At 41.7% G+C, this 17,985-nt stretch overlaps 2 protein-coding genes across 5 annotated transcripts in view; one reads left to right on the top strand and one right to left on the bottom strand.

Moving 5' to 3' along the window:
* Positions 1–536: 536 nt before the first annotated feature.
* Positions 537–17,246, bottom strand: ZSWIM7 (zinc finger SWIM-type containing 7). Its single transcript, XM_053568646.1, has 5 exons — positions 17,054–17,246; positions 14,470–14,491; positions 8,736–8,838; positions 2,330–2,434; positions 537–951 (listed from the first exon to the last, which is right to left on the bottom strand). The coding sequence occupies exons 1-5, from the start codon at positions 17,127–17,129 to the stop codon at positions 835–837; spliced, it is 423 nt and encodes a 140-aa protein (XP_053424621.1). The 5' UTR covers positions 17,130–17,246; the 3' UTR covers positions 537–834.
* A 69-nt stretch (positions 17,247–17,315) lies between these two features.
* The window catches only part of TTC19 (tetratricopeptide repeat domain 19), a 48,524-nt gene continuing 47,854 nt past the window's right edge, over positions 17,316–17,985 (top strand). For 2 of the 4 annotated variants that reach the window (XM_053568625.1, XM_053568622.1), the window contains exons 1-2: positions 17,316–17,576; positions 17,657–17,787. In XM_053568625.1, coding sequence (XP_053424600.1) covers positions 17,393–17,576; positions 17,657–17,787 — 315 coding nt within the window. In that variant the 5' untranslated portion in view covers positions 17,316–17,392. The remainder of the gene's footprint in view (positions 17,577–17,656; positions 17,788–17,985) is intronic. The other 2 variants (XR_008375483.1, XM_053568623.1) reach the window with 1 other exon arrangement.

Raw genomic sequence — 17,985 nt, 5'->3', positions numbered from 1 at the left:
TAGGGGTTTCTTGGGTTATTCTCGTTCATCTTCGTCCATTTCTAGGATTCACTTCTGGCTGTGGACAACTCTATCTATCAAGAAATTCTTGCCCTGTGTGAAATCTCATTTTCATCTTCATCTATCATTGCTCCTTTACTCTCTCTTGGAGTCCAAGTGAGCCTCATACCTCTCCCGTCTTATAGGCCTCTTGCTATCTTTTCTTTTTCAGGCTGAAAATCCCTAGTAGTAACAGTAATTTTCTTCCAGGATGTGATTTGTAGTCTGTTCCTTCATTTGTTCTGTTATAAAGCTGAGAAACGCATGCAGTGCAGAACAAGACCAGCTCTTCCCTTTTTCTAGATTGCTGCCGTTTGGCCACATCTCTCTTATGATCTTTTATTGCTGCTGAACAGTTTTCCGAACCCAAGGAAAAGAACTAATACCGATTCATTTAAACTTCATCTTACTAAGTTTGGCCTACCATGCTAGCCTTTCACAAATCACTAGTAATTCAGTGATCTTAGTAAGAAGTAAGGAACTAAATAATCGTAGACGTAACAAGACGTTAGGCTTTATTTGACTTTAAAATGCTGATTCCATCTGGGGACATATTTACTTAAGGGGCCCAGAGGCTGGTTTCAGGTTTTTTGTGAGAAGACTGTGCTGGGCTTCTAAACATATATACACCTTCCACAACCCACAGCCCCGCCTCAGTCCAGGAAGGAAAAAGGACAGGAATAAGGAGTCTTCGGAAGATCCATTTCACCTCTCCTCCATGTGAGCCATGACACACTGAATGTATTTCTTGATGGGACTTCGACTTGAAAAATAATGATGGTCAGTCTGTACCTTTTATGTTTCTTGTCTCTTCTCTGTCAATAATATGTCAGTCAATTGCTTGTCAGAGACACTTAGCTGCTGACAGGTCCTTGTAATTTGACTAAGGTAAACTGCCAAGAGATGCTTGCACTGGAATAGAAAGCACACGATTCTGTTAGAGACAGGCAGGGCCAGGACTGAGCAGTCTAACCAAGACCTCAAGGCTTCTCATTACCACCAAGTTTAGCAGGAAAGGACTAGAGTACAGATCATGGGGCCTTTACGTTATTGCCTTAGTATTGCTGATAAAGTTGATGAAAGAGGTATATTATCTCTTTAAGTCAGAGAGGACAAAGACAGACTTATTTTGTGTGCTGCTCTGGGAAATAGTTTAGATCTAGTGGGCACAGGGTCTATAAGCCATGGTAAAAACCAAGACAGGCTTCTCATTTTAGTCCTAAATTATGTTTCTCCTTTGCTTTCAGAGAGCTTTCACTGCAATGACTAACATTCCTTGAGACACATGTTGCTAAGTGCTTTTCATATATTACCTCTTTAAATCTGACATCTATCCTACCAGAATAGGTATTACAACCAAGTGCTCAGAGTCTACAGTCTATTCCTTTAACTACTGTGTTATATAAGTTCTTCTGGGGTAAGGGGCAGGGAGTAGTGGTGGCAAAACTCTCACATATATTGGCCTGTACACATCTCTCAGGAGATAACTATTGGATCTGATGTCATTGAATACAGCTTTAGATCATAAAGGGGCCCTAGCTGAATCCTATCATTTGACAGGTGAAATAAGGTTATGGTAGTAAACTATGAATGTATGAATTCTTCTTGTACAATGGGATATCCAACTTGCCACCTAGGTCCTAAGATATTTGAGAAGTTAACAGCATAAAAGAAAGGGGAAGAATGGAGTGGAGGCCATTATTTTCTTCTTTGATAAGACTTAAAGCATAGCTCCTTGCTCTCAAGAGGACATTGCCTTTCCCTCTGGACTAAGGTGTAGGTGAGCATATTCTGTTTCTGCTTGATGCTCTGGATACTGACGAAACCAACAAAAGCTTAAAGGGACAGGCAAAGACACTCCTGCCCCACATAACAGTCAAGTGTGGTGCCAGGCTCTCTTACTGTACAGGAAAGACACGGCTCATGGCTAGAAGTGGGGGATATACAAAGTTGCTAATAACCAATTTAGTTCCTATTTGTATTGGGCCACCTAATTCCCCAGTGTCAATTCTAGGACTATCCTGTTGTCCTCCTCAAAGCTGTACCTACATCCTTTCAAATAAAAATGCAGGAAACTGGTGTAGTTCTAAAAATGACATTGTATTTTGGGAGGCTAAACCCAAAAGACATGACTGTATATTCAAAAGAGATGCCTAACTGAAGGTTAAGGACAATAAATTGCTATTTGTTTCAATATACAGGAAAAATTCCATTTTGTACAACTCTTATACCACAGAGTAAGGGCTAGCAATTTCTCTCCTAATTGGGGAAGAGACTTCCTCATCCTCACCAGGAGACTGTCATTCTTCCGTAGCACTGAGAAGGCAAATGCAGGACATGAACAATAATGACAAGAAGCCAAACAGACGTATGTTTTACCAGAACTTCCAAGTACCTAGGAAGAAAAGGACAGATAAGATCTTAGAACGTGTGCTGGAAAAACCACTTTTTATCTAAAATGACTCAAAATTGCTGTGCAAACTGCACCAGGAAGAATTGCAATAATAGTTTTGTAAAAAAGGGGAAACTCAACTTCTCTTCCCACCAGTGTGCAGACTCTCCCTTCAGGCTCATTCAACCATCCACACTAACCACATTGTTCCTGTATCTAGTGACTCATAGGGCCTACTCCATGGCTGACTATAATTAGAGGTAGAGAGAAAGCATTTCTTATCTACATTTTTATTATGGAGCTTCTTATCTTTGGTATTTTGTTGCATGTATGTGAATTTTTAAAGCTTCTGCCATATACCTCAAGAGGTATGAAAACAGGTAAATGGTGAATGGTAGGGCAGGAGCAAGATGGGTCTCAGAAGAAAGTGGGAAAAGGCTTTTGAAAAGCATGAGAGTGGGGTGAATAAATAAAGCAAAGAACTTTGCAACAGGGATGACTCAGCTATTCAGGAGAGGCCTCAGGAAAAGAGGCAAGCCCAGATTTGCCTTCACATCATCTAGCAGGATGGAAGGAGGTCATAGATACATGAGAGGTTGGTTAGAGGCAAAGTCTAATAACAGATAGGTTTGGTGGGAGTCAAGAGAGACAGAAGGGACAAGTACAGGGAAAGGAAGATATGCCTGTTGTGTGAATAAACAAAGTTTTTAGAGAAATCCTTTAAGTCTGTCTACCACCAACCAGCCAAAAACTTTTTGCTGAGGGCTTCATTCCTAGACTTAATTTCCAAACTGGATGCATCAAGTATTAGTCTCCAAGGGAAGCGGAAACATCCTGAGTTATTTTATAATGAACTGATACTTAGGAATTTGCCACAGGGCCTTCAAATTAGTTTTATGCTCAAGGTGGCAACAAATGAAAAATCCAGGACGTTGGGGGTGAGGGGATTACAAGGTCAGCACTCCTGGGATTCTTTTCTCTTTCTGCCTCAAAGAGAAGCAACCGACAAGGTTTTAACCATTTACCAAAGAAGAAATAGCAGATTAAAGCACTGTGTTCTTTGTCACGTGTTCTGTGGCTCATGCATGCAGCCATCTCAGTATAGTTTACTGACCCAATCATTACAATTTCTTGGGGGTTATTAAAATACCAGAAATAATTAGATAAGAAGATGCTTACTGTACTCATGAAAGATTTTAGTCCCAGTTACAAATTAGCTATTAAAAAATCACATTTTACATTATTTCCTATTGCAAGGTCCTCATATATATTATGAATATATCACCTACACACTGATTATCAATGGAGAAATTTCCCTAGCATGCCTGGAAAATTTAAACTGAAGGTGGGCGGTGCCTGTGGCTCAGTGAGTAGGGCCCCGGCCTCATATACCAAGAGTGGCAGGTTCAAACCTGGCCCCGGCCAAACTGCAACGAAAAAATAGCCAGGCGTTGTGGTGGGCACCTGTAGTCCCAGCTCCTCGGGAGGCTGAGGCAAGAGAATCACTTAAGCCCAGGAATTGGAGGTTGCTGTGAGCTGTGATGCCACAGCACTCTACCGAGGGTTTAAAGTAAGACTCTGCCTCTACCAAAAAAAGAAAAAAATTATACTGAAGGGAGAGCACTGAAGCAGACTTTTCTATTTAAACTTAAAGAAAAACTATTAACATACAGTAGTGACATGAATAATTTTAGGTCTCTAAACTATTACCAATGAGGAAAACTTTAGATTTCTTCTCTCTTTAGTTACTTTGTGTCTTTTCTTTCCAGATTTACTTAAGCAGATATAAGCCTCTGGGATTCTACATTGATTTGAAGGATTCACTGGTTCCTTCTTATTTTGAGTCCCCAATTCATCAGAATACTCCCTGGATTATGGTAAATACCTAGTGACTTAGGGATGGGAAGAAGTTCTACAGAAGTTCCCTTGCTTAATCCTTTCAAAGTAAAATGTTCATCTGCCTGATGCGGTAAATGATGCAGTGCGTAACTATTGAATTGGCTTCTTCCTTCTCTAGCAGTGGACAACTAATGAACCCAATAATCAGGCTAAAATCTGAGTTAGAAATGTTTAGAACTAGGGCGGCGCCTGTGGCTCAGTCGGTAGGGCGCCGCCCCGTATACCGAGGGTGGCGGGCTCAAACCCAGCCCCGGCCAAACTGCAATCAGAAATGTTTAGAACTGGAAATTGACCTTAGGGATAATTTAATTCTTTCCTTCTTTAATGGAGAAACCACCTCCTCTTACAGGAATTACTCCTATTTCCCCAATCATAGTCTGGAATGTTTATCCCCAGAAGGACAGAGCTTTTATTTTTTTGCAGTATTTTTTTTTGCCAGGGCCAGGCTTGAAACTGCTACCTCCGGCATACAGGGTCGGGCACCCTACTCCTTTGAGCCACAGGCACCGCCCAAGACAGAGCTTTTAAAATTAGAACATGCAGAAAGAAGATACTCAGACCATGACCAGACTTGTAGGAACCCAACTTGGAGGAAGTCTACCATTGTTGCAGTTAGGTTATAGGAAGGCAACCCACCTAGATCACCCATTCATGGGTACAGTTTTATTTTATGACCGCTTTAAGCCTTCACAGTGGTAAACTGTATTATTTAGCATCGTTCCCTGTGTTTGGTGCCTCTCTCTGGAAAAAAGGACTATACATTTTTGTCTTATTAAATATAGGCTGGCCATGTGACCTGCTTTAGTAAAATATGAGTAGCAAGTAGAAATGTTAAAAATTGTCATGTACCATGTCCTCTTTTTTCTCTGCTACAAGATCTACACTATTCCAGATAGAGGCTACTTTACCATCTGTGATCCCTGACTGAAGATGTTACGGAGCAGAGCTGCAATTTACTTTTGATAGATAATATTGCATCAATGAGAAATAAACTTTGTTTTCGTAAGGCTTTCAGATTTGGGGTCATTGTTACCACAATAAAATTTCGCCTCTCCTGACTGAAGGTTCCCCTTCCTAAGTGAACCAAAAAAGTTTATAAAAAGTTTGTTTAAACTCAGGTGACAAGAAGACATAGTACACGGAGAAGAATATTAGGGTTGATCTATGGAATAAAGATTGACCTGTGGAAAGATAACTAGGTGGGTATCAAGACAGTTTCTGACTCAACTTTTGTGCATCTGTGAGAACGTATTTTTTTTTTTTGCAGTTTTTGGCCAGGGCTGGGTTTGAACTGACATATGGGGCTGGCGTACTCCATTGAGCCACAGGCGCTGCCCCCTGACTCAACTTTTATCATCTCATTCAACCCATGAGTAAAACCAAATTCTTACTATATATTGCAACCGTTAGGGTCAATTGAGGGTGTATAAGATTTCTATAGCCTTATTTAATTCAAAGTCCAACCTGACAATCACAATTCTAGGAAGTTAGCATTTTATGACTAATAAAGCAATGTTAATATTATACCTGATATGAATGACAAAAACTAAACAATTCACTTTAAACGAGACATGGTGACCACTGGGAGGAACAAAAAGTCAACAACAATTAAAACACTTAGGCTGTTACCCTGGGTAGAATGCCATGGTGTCATAGCTCACAGCAACCTCAAACTCTTGGGCTTAAGGGATTCTCTTGCCTCAGCTTCTCAAGCAGCTGGGACTACAGGCGCCCACCACAATGCACGGCTATTTTTTTGTTGTTGTGGTTGCTGCAGTTGCATTGTTGTTTTAGCTGGCCAGGGCCAGGTTCGTACCCTCCAGCCTCAGTGTATGTGGCTAGCGCCCTACCCACTGAGCTATGGGCACTGCCCAAAATCTTTTAAGGTTTTATCAGAACTAGAGGACAGTTATAAGTCTGCTCACCCAGGTCAAGACCAAAAATCCAAAATTAAAAGTGGAAAAACCTGAAGGCCCCTCAGCTACATAAAGACCAAAAAGACACCAAGAAAGAAAACAGAAACATTACCTCAGATACAAACAACAAGTTCACTGATTCCGATTATTAAACTGTGAGAAAATTCTAAAAGGCACTCTCTTTTGATTAGGCCAATTCTATCCAGAAGTTAACTACAACATCCAACACTGCGTACTGCATTTTCCTTAATGAAGAAATGCATGAAAATTTTGCCAGATCAATGAAGTTAGGCTACAATGTGGAATGGTGAGTTAACTGACTAAGCAGAGGCACCTATTTGCCCAAGAAGGCTTTGCTCAACTCATTCACTCCCTAAGGATTAACTGACATGGTCTTTCAACCAGAGTTAACTGAACAGGTATCATCTCTGGTAAGTTCACTGTAAATAAACCAGAATTCAAATGCTCAAAAATTTCCTTCATCCTGTTCTTCAGTAAAGCCTGAAATTACACACAGAAGAGAGGGAGGCTTTTCTTTTTTTACCCCTTGCAAGTGAGACACAAAATTTGACACCACTGCCAATATTTTTATTTCATTCTCAAGATTCCATTTCTCAGTCCCAGTGCACTCAACCACTTTTGTCCTATATAGCTAAACTGTGATGGGGAAAGGTCAGGAATAGTTGGAGTTTTGCCCACTGTTCATATGTAGTCCATTCAAATCTTCTAAGACAGGTAGTGTGGGGTGGGCAGATAGGACTGTTACTTCTCTTCATTTTAGGTTCTTGAAAAGAAATACCTTGCTGGGTGCTTGTTGAGAATTATCACTAAGACATGAAATTCAGAGTATAAGAGGCTGTTACTTCACTAATCTATCTCTATAATAAGCTCCAAATGAGTAAAACTAAGATCCAAGTAGAGTGCCTGCATTCAGCACAGATTGACTCTTAATAGATACTTCTTTTTTAATTTTTTTGAGAGTCTTACTTTGTTGCCCCTGGTAGAGTGCTATGGTGTCATAGCTCACAGCAACCTCAACCTCTTGGGCTCAAAGCCATTCTCTTGCCTCAGCCTCTCTGGTAGCTGGGGCTACAGGCGCCCGCCACAACGCTTGGCTATTTTTTTAGTGATGGGGTCTTGCTCTTGCTCTTGCTCAGGCTGGTCTCGAACTCCTAAGCTCAGGCAATCCCAGGATACTGGGATTACAGATATGAGCCACCTCGCCCAGACTTTTAATAAATACTTCTTTTTTTTTTTGTAGAGACAGAGTCTCACTGTACCGCCCTCGGGTAGAGTGCCGTGGCGTCACACGGCTCACAGCAACCTCTAACTCTTGGGCTTATGCGATTCTCTTGCCTCAGCCTCCCGAGCAGCTGGGACTACAGGCGACAGCCACAACGCCCAGCTATTTTTTTTTTTTTTTGTTGCAGTTTGGCCGGGGCTGGGCTTGAACCCACCACCCTCAGCATATGGGGCCGGCGCCCTACTCACTGAGCCACAGGCGCTGCCCAATAAATACTTCTTAACAACACTTTTTAAAGACCACTTATGACAGAGAGATCTAAACATGCAGAAGGACATCAAAATGCATTTTGGCTTTTTTTTTTTTTTTAAGAGACAGAGTCTCGCTTTATCACTCAATAGAGTGCCGTGGCCTCATAGCATTTTGGCTTTTGCTTATAAACAAAACATAATGAACAAGATGAAAATGTCAAAAATGTACCAGGGAGAGGGAGTACCTCTATTATCAAACAAAAGGAAAACAAAAGTTGACTCTATGCTCCATGAAACCTGAACTAAGAGCCTCTCCACACTGTTGCTGGCTCTACACACTGCTACTAAGTAGAGTTAACAGGTCATATTTATCTTATTTTAATTGCTAAAATGCCTGGAGGACATTATGTTAAGTAAAATAAGCCAGATAGAGAAAGAGAACACATGATCTCACTTATATGTGGAATCTAAAGAAAAGTTGAACTCATACAAGTAGAAACATTCTGGGGAAAAATTCTGGGGAATGGGAGGGAAGAGTATGGGGAGATGTTGGTCAAAGGGTAAAATTTCAGTTAGAAGGAATAAATTTAGGAGATCTATTGTACATCATGGTGACTAATGAAAATTGCTAAGTGGATTCACCATAAAACACAAGGATGTGAGGTAACAGATATGTCAGCTTGTTTTAGTCATTCCACAAGATTTACACATTTCAAAGGTCATGACCCCTTTTTAACAATGAAAATACACTGTGGCATTAGGAAGGCTGAGAATCACTGTGTTATATATGCTATGACTATAAACATTTTTTGTCATTTAAAAATTAATAAAATAAAAAACCCTAATATGCTAATTTTACTAAGTTGGCTCAAAAACTTGTCAGTAGTCCAGGAAGTACTTAAAGCTGGTCACCAGCTTCCTCAGAGATTCATGAAAACATTTAGTCTCAAGGGGTTTATACAATGAGATCATCCCCTAGATCTACAGACTTCTACCTGGTAAACACGCCTTCCACTAGGTGATGAGATTAAGGTGATGGATTGTCGATCAACAAGGTCCAAGGCCTGGATAGCTGATGAGCCAAAGATAAACTTCAGCCTAGAAAATAAAAACACTTCAGATTAGAAGGCCTGACTTCAAAGTCACTTCAGTAACTTGACCCAAAGATCACTATCCTTAACATTTTAAAAAAATTCATTTTAATTTGGAAAGAAAATATAGCAAAACCTGTGGACGGACTCACTCCCCAGAGTGATAGTAAATAAATTTTATTTATTAACATTAATAAATTAACATCTTATTCATATATTTCAGATCTTCCTGGATTTTTTTTAATAAAAGTAGTAGACTATTACAGAAAAGCCCTCTTAATACTTCTTTGAAATATTTCCTATTCATCTTCCTGCCTTCCCTTAGTCCCAGAGGCAAACATATACATTTGTTGATTTTCTTCCTGTTAATGTCTTTATACTTTATTATACGTAAAACACATTTGCACAAACGTGTCTAGGCATATACATATGGGATTGTTTTATAAGTTTTAAAACATAAAAAGCACATTGCAAGCTTCTTTTGGAAACTTGCATTTTCCACTCAACACTTTATGTACTTTTTTTGAGACAGAGTCCTTTGTCACCCTCAGTAGAGTCCCATGGCGTCATAGCTCACAGCAAGCTCAAACTCTTGGGCTCAAGTGATTCTCTTGCCTTAGCCTCTCAAGTAACTGGGACTACCTGCCATGATGCTCGGCTATTTTTAGAGACAGAGGTCTGGCTCTTGCTCAGGCTGGTCTCAAACCTGTGAGCTCAGGCAATCCACCTGCCTCAGCCTCCCATAATGCTAAGATTATAGGTTTGAGCCACCGCACCCAGCACCCTCAATGCATTTTTTAAAATGCTGCATGCTGATCTATATTTCTTCTTTTTTTTTTTTTTGTAGTTTTTGGCCAGGGCCTGGGTTTGAACCCACCACCTCTGGCATATGGGGCCGGCGCCCTACTCCTTGAGCCACAGGTGCTGCCCCGTGATCTATATTTCTTTTTATTTAATTTTTGAATAACATTCCATTATATGTACCTACTCTATTGGTAGGTATTGCAACTGTTTCTATTTTATACTATTATAAAAATGCTCAATTATCCTTATCTATGTCTCTTGGTACATATACACGAAAATTCTTCCTGATTATCTAAAAATAAAATTTCTGACTCTTAGAATATATGCATTTCTCAACATTAACAGGAGTTGCCAGTAAAACTTCCCACAGTTGAAACAGCACTATATCAGAGTTCTGTTTTTTCCATGTCCTCATCAATACCAGATTATCAGACTTTTCATATTTAATGGATATTAAATTTCTACTTTTTGGATTAGCAATAAGGCTATCCAGCTGTTAAAATGATATGTAAGAATAAAATTTTATATTTGGAAAAGTCTTATGATATGCTAGGTTAGGCACAAAATTATACATATTATAAATATAAATATTATATATATGCATATATATACACATATATAAATGTTATATATTTAGAAACTCTTGTGGGCAAGGGACTTGAACTTCATGGCCTACAGACACATGAAAAAATGCTCAGCATCTTTAATCATCAGAGAAATGCAAATCAAAACCACTTTGAGATATTATCTAACTACAGTAAGAGTGGCTCATGTAACAAAATCCCAAAACTATAGATGTTGGCATGGATATGGAGAAAAGGGAACACTTCTGCACTGCTGGTGGGAGTGCAAGCTAATATGTCCCTTTTGGACAGAAGTATGGAGAATACTCAGGGATCTAAAAGTAGACCTGCCATTTCTCTACTAGGTGTATATCCAAAAGACTAAAAATCACTTTATAACAAAGATATTTACACCAGATTGTGCCCTGCAGCTCAATCCATAATAGCCAAGTCATGGAAGAAGCCCAAGTGCCCACTGACTCATGAATGGATTAATAAATTGTGGTATATGTATACCATGGAATATTACGCAGCCTTAAAGAAAGATGGAGAGTGCATCAGCCCCATATACCAAGGGTAGCGGGTTCAAACCCGTCCCTGGCCAAACTGCAACAAAAAAATAGCTGGGCGTTGAGGAGGGCGCCGGTAGTCCCCGCTACTCAGGAGGCTGTGGCAAGAGAAGTGCCTAAGCCCAGGAGTTACAGGTTACTATGAGCTGTGTGATGCCACAGCACTCTACCGAAGGCGAGAGAGTGAGACTCTGTCTCTAAACACACACACACAAAAAAGATGGAGACTTTACCTCTTTTACGTTTACACGGATGGAGCTGGAACATAGCCTACTTAGTAAAGTATCTCAAGAAAGGAAGAAAAAATATCCAATGTACTCAGTACTATTATGAAACCAATTTATAATCACTCACTTTCATATAAAGAATAGATCACAACTATGGCCCAAGATGAAGAAGGGAGGAGAGAGGGTTGGGAGGGGAGAGGGGAGGTCAGATAGAGGGAGGGTGAATGGTGGGATCACACCTATGGTGCATAATGCACAGGTACTTGTCAGATCTATTAGCGTTCCTAATTCTATATGAAATCAGCACATTGTACCCCATAAATGCATTAATGTATACATGATCTATGTGTTTATGATTTAATAAAAATAAAAAAAAAAGGAACTCTCAACCATGTTACCAACACTTTTTAAAGGAAATCTACAATCATCTCAAAATAAAAAGTTAAATTTTAGGCTCAGCGCCAGCCACATACACGGAGGCTGGCGGGTCTGAACCTGGCCCAAGTCAGCTAATCAACGATAACTGCAACAAAAAATAGCTGGGCGTTGTGGCAGGCGCCTGTAGTCCCAGCTACTTGGGAGACTGAGGCAAAAGAATCACTTAAGCACAGGAGTTTGAGGTTGCTGTGAGATGTGATGCCAAAGCACTCTACCGAGGGCGACATAATAAGACTCTGTCTCATTAAAAAAAAAAAAAAAGAAAGAAAAAAAGTTAAATTTTAAAAAGGCAATAAACCAAAATATAAGAGTGATTATTGCTGGGTGGTAGGATTGCTGATACTTTATATGTTTTCCTTATTTTCCAATAAAACAAGTTTTTTAAAGCGTAGGTCATTTTTACAAACTGGAAAATAAAATGGCTGGATTGTACTAAAATTGAAAAATTAGTTTTAAAGAATTCATATGGGGCCGGGCGTGGTGGCTCACGCCTGTAGTCCCAGCGCTGTGGGAGGCCGAGGCGGGTGGATTGCCTGAGCTCAGAGGTTCAAAACCCATATGAGCAGCAGTCAGCCAGAGTAAGACCCCGTCTCTACCAACAACATCAAAAACAGCCAGCACCGCAGGAGAAAGAAGAAAATCAACAAAAAAGGAGTACTTAGAACAAAGAAGAATGAACAAGCACACTGAAATTAAAAATAAAAAAAAAAAAAAAAGAATTCATATGGCATGTGCCTAAGTGTCTGGCCCTGTTGGAAACATGTGCCACTTGGCGTGTGGCAGTTAAAAAAAAAAGAATAATAATTCATATGACTTAGCCAGACATGATGGTTCAATGCCTATAATCCTAGCACCCTGGAAGGCCAAGGTGGGAGGATTGCTTGAGGTCAGGAGTTCCAGACTAGCCTCAGCAACAGTGAGACCCATCTCTACACAAAATACAAAAGAATCAGCAAGGTGTGGTGGCATGCACCTTTAGTCCCAGCTACTCAGGAGGCTGAGGCAGGAAGATGGCTTGAGCCCAAGAGTTTGAGGTTGCTGTGAGCTATGATGACACAGCTCTCTACTCAGGGTGACAGAGTGACACTGTCTCCCCTGACCCCCCCAAAAAGAATCTTTTAACCTGTATTGTCTACTTTATGACAGTGTGAATATCTCTTGAATGCATTAAATATTTTTCTGCCACTTTTAATGGCTACAAAGAATTCTACTATAAAGATGAATCACTTTTATTCTCCTCAAACTCTATGAATAATTAGATTGTTTCTAGGTTTTTATTTTGTTGCTACCATAATACTGGATGAATATGCTCACTGTAAAATCTTTATGAACATCCATGATTACTTCCTTGGGTTATTCTTGTAAGTGGAATTTCTGGGTCAAAGAAAGAATATGTATGTTTAAAGCTCCTATAGCCTGTTGCCAGATTACCCTCCAATTTACATTCCTACTAGCAGAGTATAAGTTACCCCTTTCCTCACAGTCTTGTTTCTGTGGTTGCTAGTTTTATAGATGAAAAATTACATTATTTCAATTTGTATTTTTACGGGCATTAGTAAGATTATCTTTTTTCCTCCAAAGTTTTTGGGTATTTACATTCTTTGCTCATTTTCTTTTTTTGAGACAGTCTCACTTTGTTACCCTTGGTTGAGTGCTGTGGCATCACAGCTTACAGCAACCTCAGACTCTTGGGCTTAAGTGATTTTCTTGCCTCAGCCTCCCAAGTAGCTGGGATTACAGGAGCCTACCACAATGCCTGGCTATTTTTAGAGACAAGGTCTTGCTCTGGCTTAGGATGGTCTCCAACTGGAGCTCAAGCAATCTACTCGCATGGGCCTCCCAGAGTGCTGGGATTACAGGTGTGAGCCACCACACCTGGCCCTTCCATTTTCATTTTTAAAGTAGTATTTTTTTTCTAGAATAAAAGAAAATTAAAGAAATAAAGAAGAGTAAAGCTCTTCCTCAAATTCTAACTCTTTCCCTTCTCAAGTCCTTTGTGACTTTTAAATATAAGCATCTACAGGCAAAGGCTGGGCACAGTGGCTCATGCCCGTAATCCTAGCACTCTAGGAGGCTGAGGCAGGTGGATTGCTGGAACTCAGGAGTTTGAGACCAGCCTGAGCAAAAGTGAGACCTCCATCTCTAAAAAACTAGCTGGACGTTTTGGTGGGAGCCTGTAGTCCCAGCTACTTGGGAGGCTGAGGCAAGAGGATCACTTAAGCACAAGAGTTAGAGGTTGCTGTGAACTATGATGCCACTGTACTCTACCAAGGGCAACAAAGTGAGACTGTCTCAAAAAAGAAAAAATACTGTATTTTCAATGCTGTGGTATGAAAGAAAGTGACTTTTGATTTCTCTATTTTTTAATAGCTGTCCACTCTATTATTCTCTTTATTCTCTTGTGTTTTCTTTAAAGTAGCTACAATATCTATAAATCATAATTGTTTTCTCCCTGCAGATAGACATACTTCTTCTAATTTCTTTTTCATGTATTAGTTTACTAGGTACAATTTCTAGAACAATGTTAATTAAGATTGGTAAATGGGTGGGCGGTGCCTGTGGCTCAAAGGAGTAGGGCGCCAACCCCATATGCCGGAGGTGGTGGGTTCAAACCCAGCCCCGGCCAAAAACTGCAAAAAAAAAGATTGGTAAATGGGACAATATAGGAATGCCTTGTATTGTCAAATGTGTTGCTGGCTATTCATTTGAGACAGTTTTCTGTTATCATGTCAACAGGCTGGCATTCTTCCTTTCTTTCTGTGGGACGCCACACCATTCCCTGTTTCTTTGCTCCCCCATCCTCCATCTTTCCTTTTCTCACTCACTGCTCTCTGCTTCTCTCACTTTCTCATCTCTCCTCCCCATATATAATCTCTCTCCTCTCTAATATAAAATAAACTTATACTTTTATATCCTAACCAAAAAACAAACAAAAAAAGAATCAATGTCATGAAAATATTGTTTAAGAGTTTATGTTGATAAGATTTGCCTTTTAAAACATAATGGTTTAAAAAAACACAACAGGATATGTACTTACGATAATAAATGCTCATCAGGAACTGTAAAAATAGGAATTGAAAAAAGTTAATCATGTTAAACCAGTTCTGACAAAAATCTTAAGAAAGACTACACCAAAAAGACTTCTGTGTATAAGAAATTGAACCTATGTACCTAGTTTTACTCCCTCCCCAAGCCCCACTAAAACAATAAAAGGATTCTTTTTTTAAAGCATAAACTCCAAAGGATGAGAAAGAGAGTAACAAAAGCTAAGATACTTTGGAAGCTGACAGAAGAAATGTAATAATTTACAAGCTCTGAGAAAATTGAATCCTAAACTAGCAGCAGAGAGGGCCAAGTACAAATCTGATTTATAGTCCATAATCCATCCACCTCTCCCTACTCTCGAAAGCCCTCAGAAATTGGTGGCACCAGACAGCTTTGATGGTAGAGATGAAGGAGAGATTAACATAGTAGAAATGAAAAAACAGAAAATCTAAAAGATTAAGTTGAAGAAAGTTCCCAGGAAATAGAGAAAATAAAAAGATGAAATTTAGAGGAGCCACAGTAAGTCAGTCACAGGGCAATCAATATAGGGCATTCAGTAACTGAATAGTTCAACTACCAGAAACAGAGAGTGTGAGGGTAGAAAAAGAACTTTTTCGAAAATGTAAAGCCTCCAAAAGTACATCTCATGCCCCCGTCTTCAGGAAGCTAAAGTATATGCTCCATAAAACAGGGTAGTAAACGAAGAAAAAGAAAATTATAAGATATACTACACATTAGACCTAATATAAGTAAAGAGAATTCCCTGATAATAATTGTGAAGGGAGCTTTCACGAAACAGCCAAGACATCAGGCAGTACATATTTAGGCAAGTCAGAAGGCTCTAGGAGAGATTTCTTCAGGAAAAGGAAACTGATAAAACACCTCATTCATCCGAATGAATGGAGTGGAGATTTACAACACTGGTAGAGTGTGAGGCTGAATTAGAGGTAAACACACAGAAGGCTACATAAGCAAACAAACCAACCAAAAGTTGCACAGGAAAGGAAAAGTAATCACTGATTCCTGCATGGTTTTGCTGTGACCAGTTTATACATCATTATACAAGTGAATCTTGCAATCTTGATCTAAAAAAAAGTTACCACTGAAGAATGGGGGTCAGGAAGGATGTACAACTATCTAGAACAAGATTTTGAAAAAGCAGAAAACACTTCTCCTGAAAATAAACGTGAGTCAACAGCAGTGGTCCCTGTGTCTGAGGCACCTATTATTAGGCCCCCTTCAAGACTATGTGTGGATTAATCCATTTTGACACAGAACCGAGTTCTGGCAATAATTGTGTAAAGTGACAGCAGTCCAAACCCTCAGGCCATCAAATTTTAAGAGTCCCAGAACTGCTGTTTGAGTTAGCCTTTTCTTCACTCTTTCTAGAATCAAATATGTTTCAATACCAGGCTGACTTAATCTCTTAAGCACATATACTTAACGTTTTGTTAGTTTTGACTGAAACAAGAAAATAAAAGTTGGTTTACTTTTCTCAGTTCTTTAAAATCCGTAAGTAACTCAGGAGATAAACCCTTTTAAAAGTATAGTATGGTACTTACAAAACAAAAGCCACCCAGTGAATAAACTCCAGCAGTTTTGAGGCCTAATTTGACTGTTATTTATAAGGTGGCTATTTTTACATAGGAAGAGTAGTACTCATTAGTTGAGTGCATTTTTTTTTTTTTTTGAGAGAGGGTTACACTCTGTTGCCTGGACTGGAGTACAGTGACCTCGTGATAGCTCACTGCAACCTCAAATTCCTAAACTCAAGTGATCCTCCTTCCTCATCCATCTCTCCCCTAGTAGCTGGGACTACAGGCACCAGAATGTCCAGTTAATATTCTGTTATGTAGAGATGGGGGATCTCGCTGTTGCCCAGGTTGGTCTGAAACTCTTGGCCTCAGGCGATCCTCCCGCCTTAGCCTCCCAAAGTGCTTGGCTTACAGGCGTGAACCACCGCGTTGACCTCGTCAATGCATTTTGGTTACGCTAGTATACTGTGCATTACATCCCGAGATCATCTCTTCCCCTGACTTTGGCGAGCAGACATAGGGCGTCCTCTGCTGGTCAGAGGATGAACGGTACTTTCACATCTGATTTACTCCAGCGGTTGCGTACTCATTTGGGTTTTGTAGCCCTAAAATTTTCTGGAAAAAGTGCATTTAGGTATTAAAGTTAACACCATAATTTGAGAAATAAGCTCAATGATTCAAAATTCTGAGCAAAATAATTCAAAAATCCCCTTTCTGTAACTCACTGTAGCGCCGCCCCCTTCGGGGTGCACCCAGCACGTCAGTCCCTGGGGCCGCCGCTCTCCAGGGGAGGGGCGCCTGCAACTGCGCGGCGCCTCAGGTATCTGCTAAATGGATTTGACTCTTCACTCGCCCAAATTTCGCTTTTTTTCCCCCCCTTTAAACAAGCAAGAGATTTAGAGGTAGAACCGCACGGCAAAAAGTCACTGCTCCACTACCAGACGCGCGGGGCGGGGCGCGGAACCCAGCACCCGGCCTCCCAGCCCGCCCGCGCCCGGAGCTCGGCCCACTACCCAGCCAGAGACGACCGCCGTCCCATACTTCGCGCGCTCTCCTGCACCGCCGCGGCCATCTCGTTCAGGAGCTCCTCCACGACCGCCGGTAGCGCGACGGCCATGGAGCCCCACGGTGTGCCTGCTGAGTGGTAGCCACTCCTCAGTGTAACGCTCCCACAGACGGCGACGACCCACGGAGGATTCCCGCCGCCGGCGGGGCGAGAGGAGGGAGTGACGTCGACGTGTGTCACTGCGCATGCGGACGGTAACGGTGACGCCTCTTCAGGCGTCACGGCCCGACCAATCCCGCGAGCGCTTCGCGCGGGGGGCGGGACGTCCCTGGCATTCCGCCGGGCCTGCAGTGAGCCGAAGAGGCGGCGGCACCATGTACAGGTTCCTGAGCCGGAGCCTGGGCCGAGGCCTCTTGCGGGCCGCGGAGTGGAGGTGCCGGGGCTGCTCGGCACGCCTGTTCCCAGGGCTGGGCGGAGGCCCGTGGCCGGAGGTGCAGGCGCCACTATCCCGAGTCGCGCCGCACGGCGGAGGCCCGGGCCTGCTGCCGCTTTTGGCAGGTGAGAGGCGCGGGCGGGGCTGGCCACGGGGGGACAGGGGCGCGGGCCGGGCCCGGTGACCACAGAGCCCCTTCTCGCAGCGCTCGCCTGGTTCTCGAGGCCTGCTGCGGCAGAGGAGGAGCAGCAGCAGCAGGGGCCGAACGCGGCCGCCGCCCAGGACGAGGCGGACGAGGTCGAGGCCGAGATCATCCAGCTGCTGAAGAGAGCCAAGGTGAGGCGGCTGCCCAGCCCTGCGCCCTGCCGAGCGCGGCAGCCTTTGTGGGCGAGATCCGGCGGCCTTATTGATGCCTATTTTCTTCACTTTTCTGAAGAGTGGCTGGAGACTTTCAGGGCATAATTGCCCATAATAAGAATTGTCGTCCAAAGGGAGGGTTTAGATTCCATTCAGGTTTGCTTTAGGCTGCAGTAA

This window comes from Nycticebus coucang, chromosome 18 (assembly GCF_027406575.1).
Source record: "Nycticebus coucang isolate mNycCou1 chromosome 18, mNycCou1.pri, whole genome shotgun sequence".
Taxonomy (NCBI): domain Eukaryota; kingdom Metazoa; phylum Chordata; class Mammalia; order Primates; family Lorisidae; genus Nycticebus; species Nycticebus coucang.
This window is presented reverse-complemented; position numbering and strand designations above follow the sequence as displayed.

Coding starts and splice junctions, on each gene's coding strand:
- ZSWIM7 (XM_053568646.1), bottom strand. CDS start 17,129: ATGGCCGTCGCGCTACCGGCGGTCGTGGAGGAGCTCCTGAACGAGATG. Junction 8,839..14,469: donor CCTGATGAGCATTTATTATC/GTAAGTACATAT, acceptor TTTATTTTCTAG/GCTGAAGTTTATCTTTGGCT. Junction 2,435..8,735: donor GTGGAAGGCGTGTTTACCAG/GTAGAAGTCTGT, acceptor TTTTCTTCCTAG/GTACTTGGAAGTTCTGGTAA.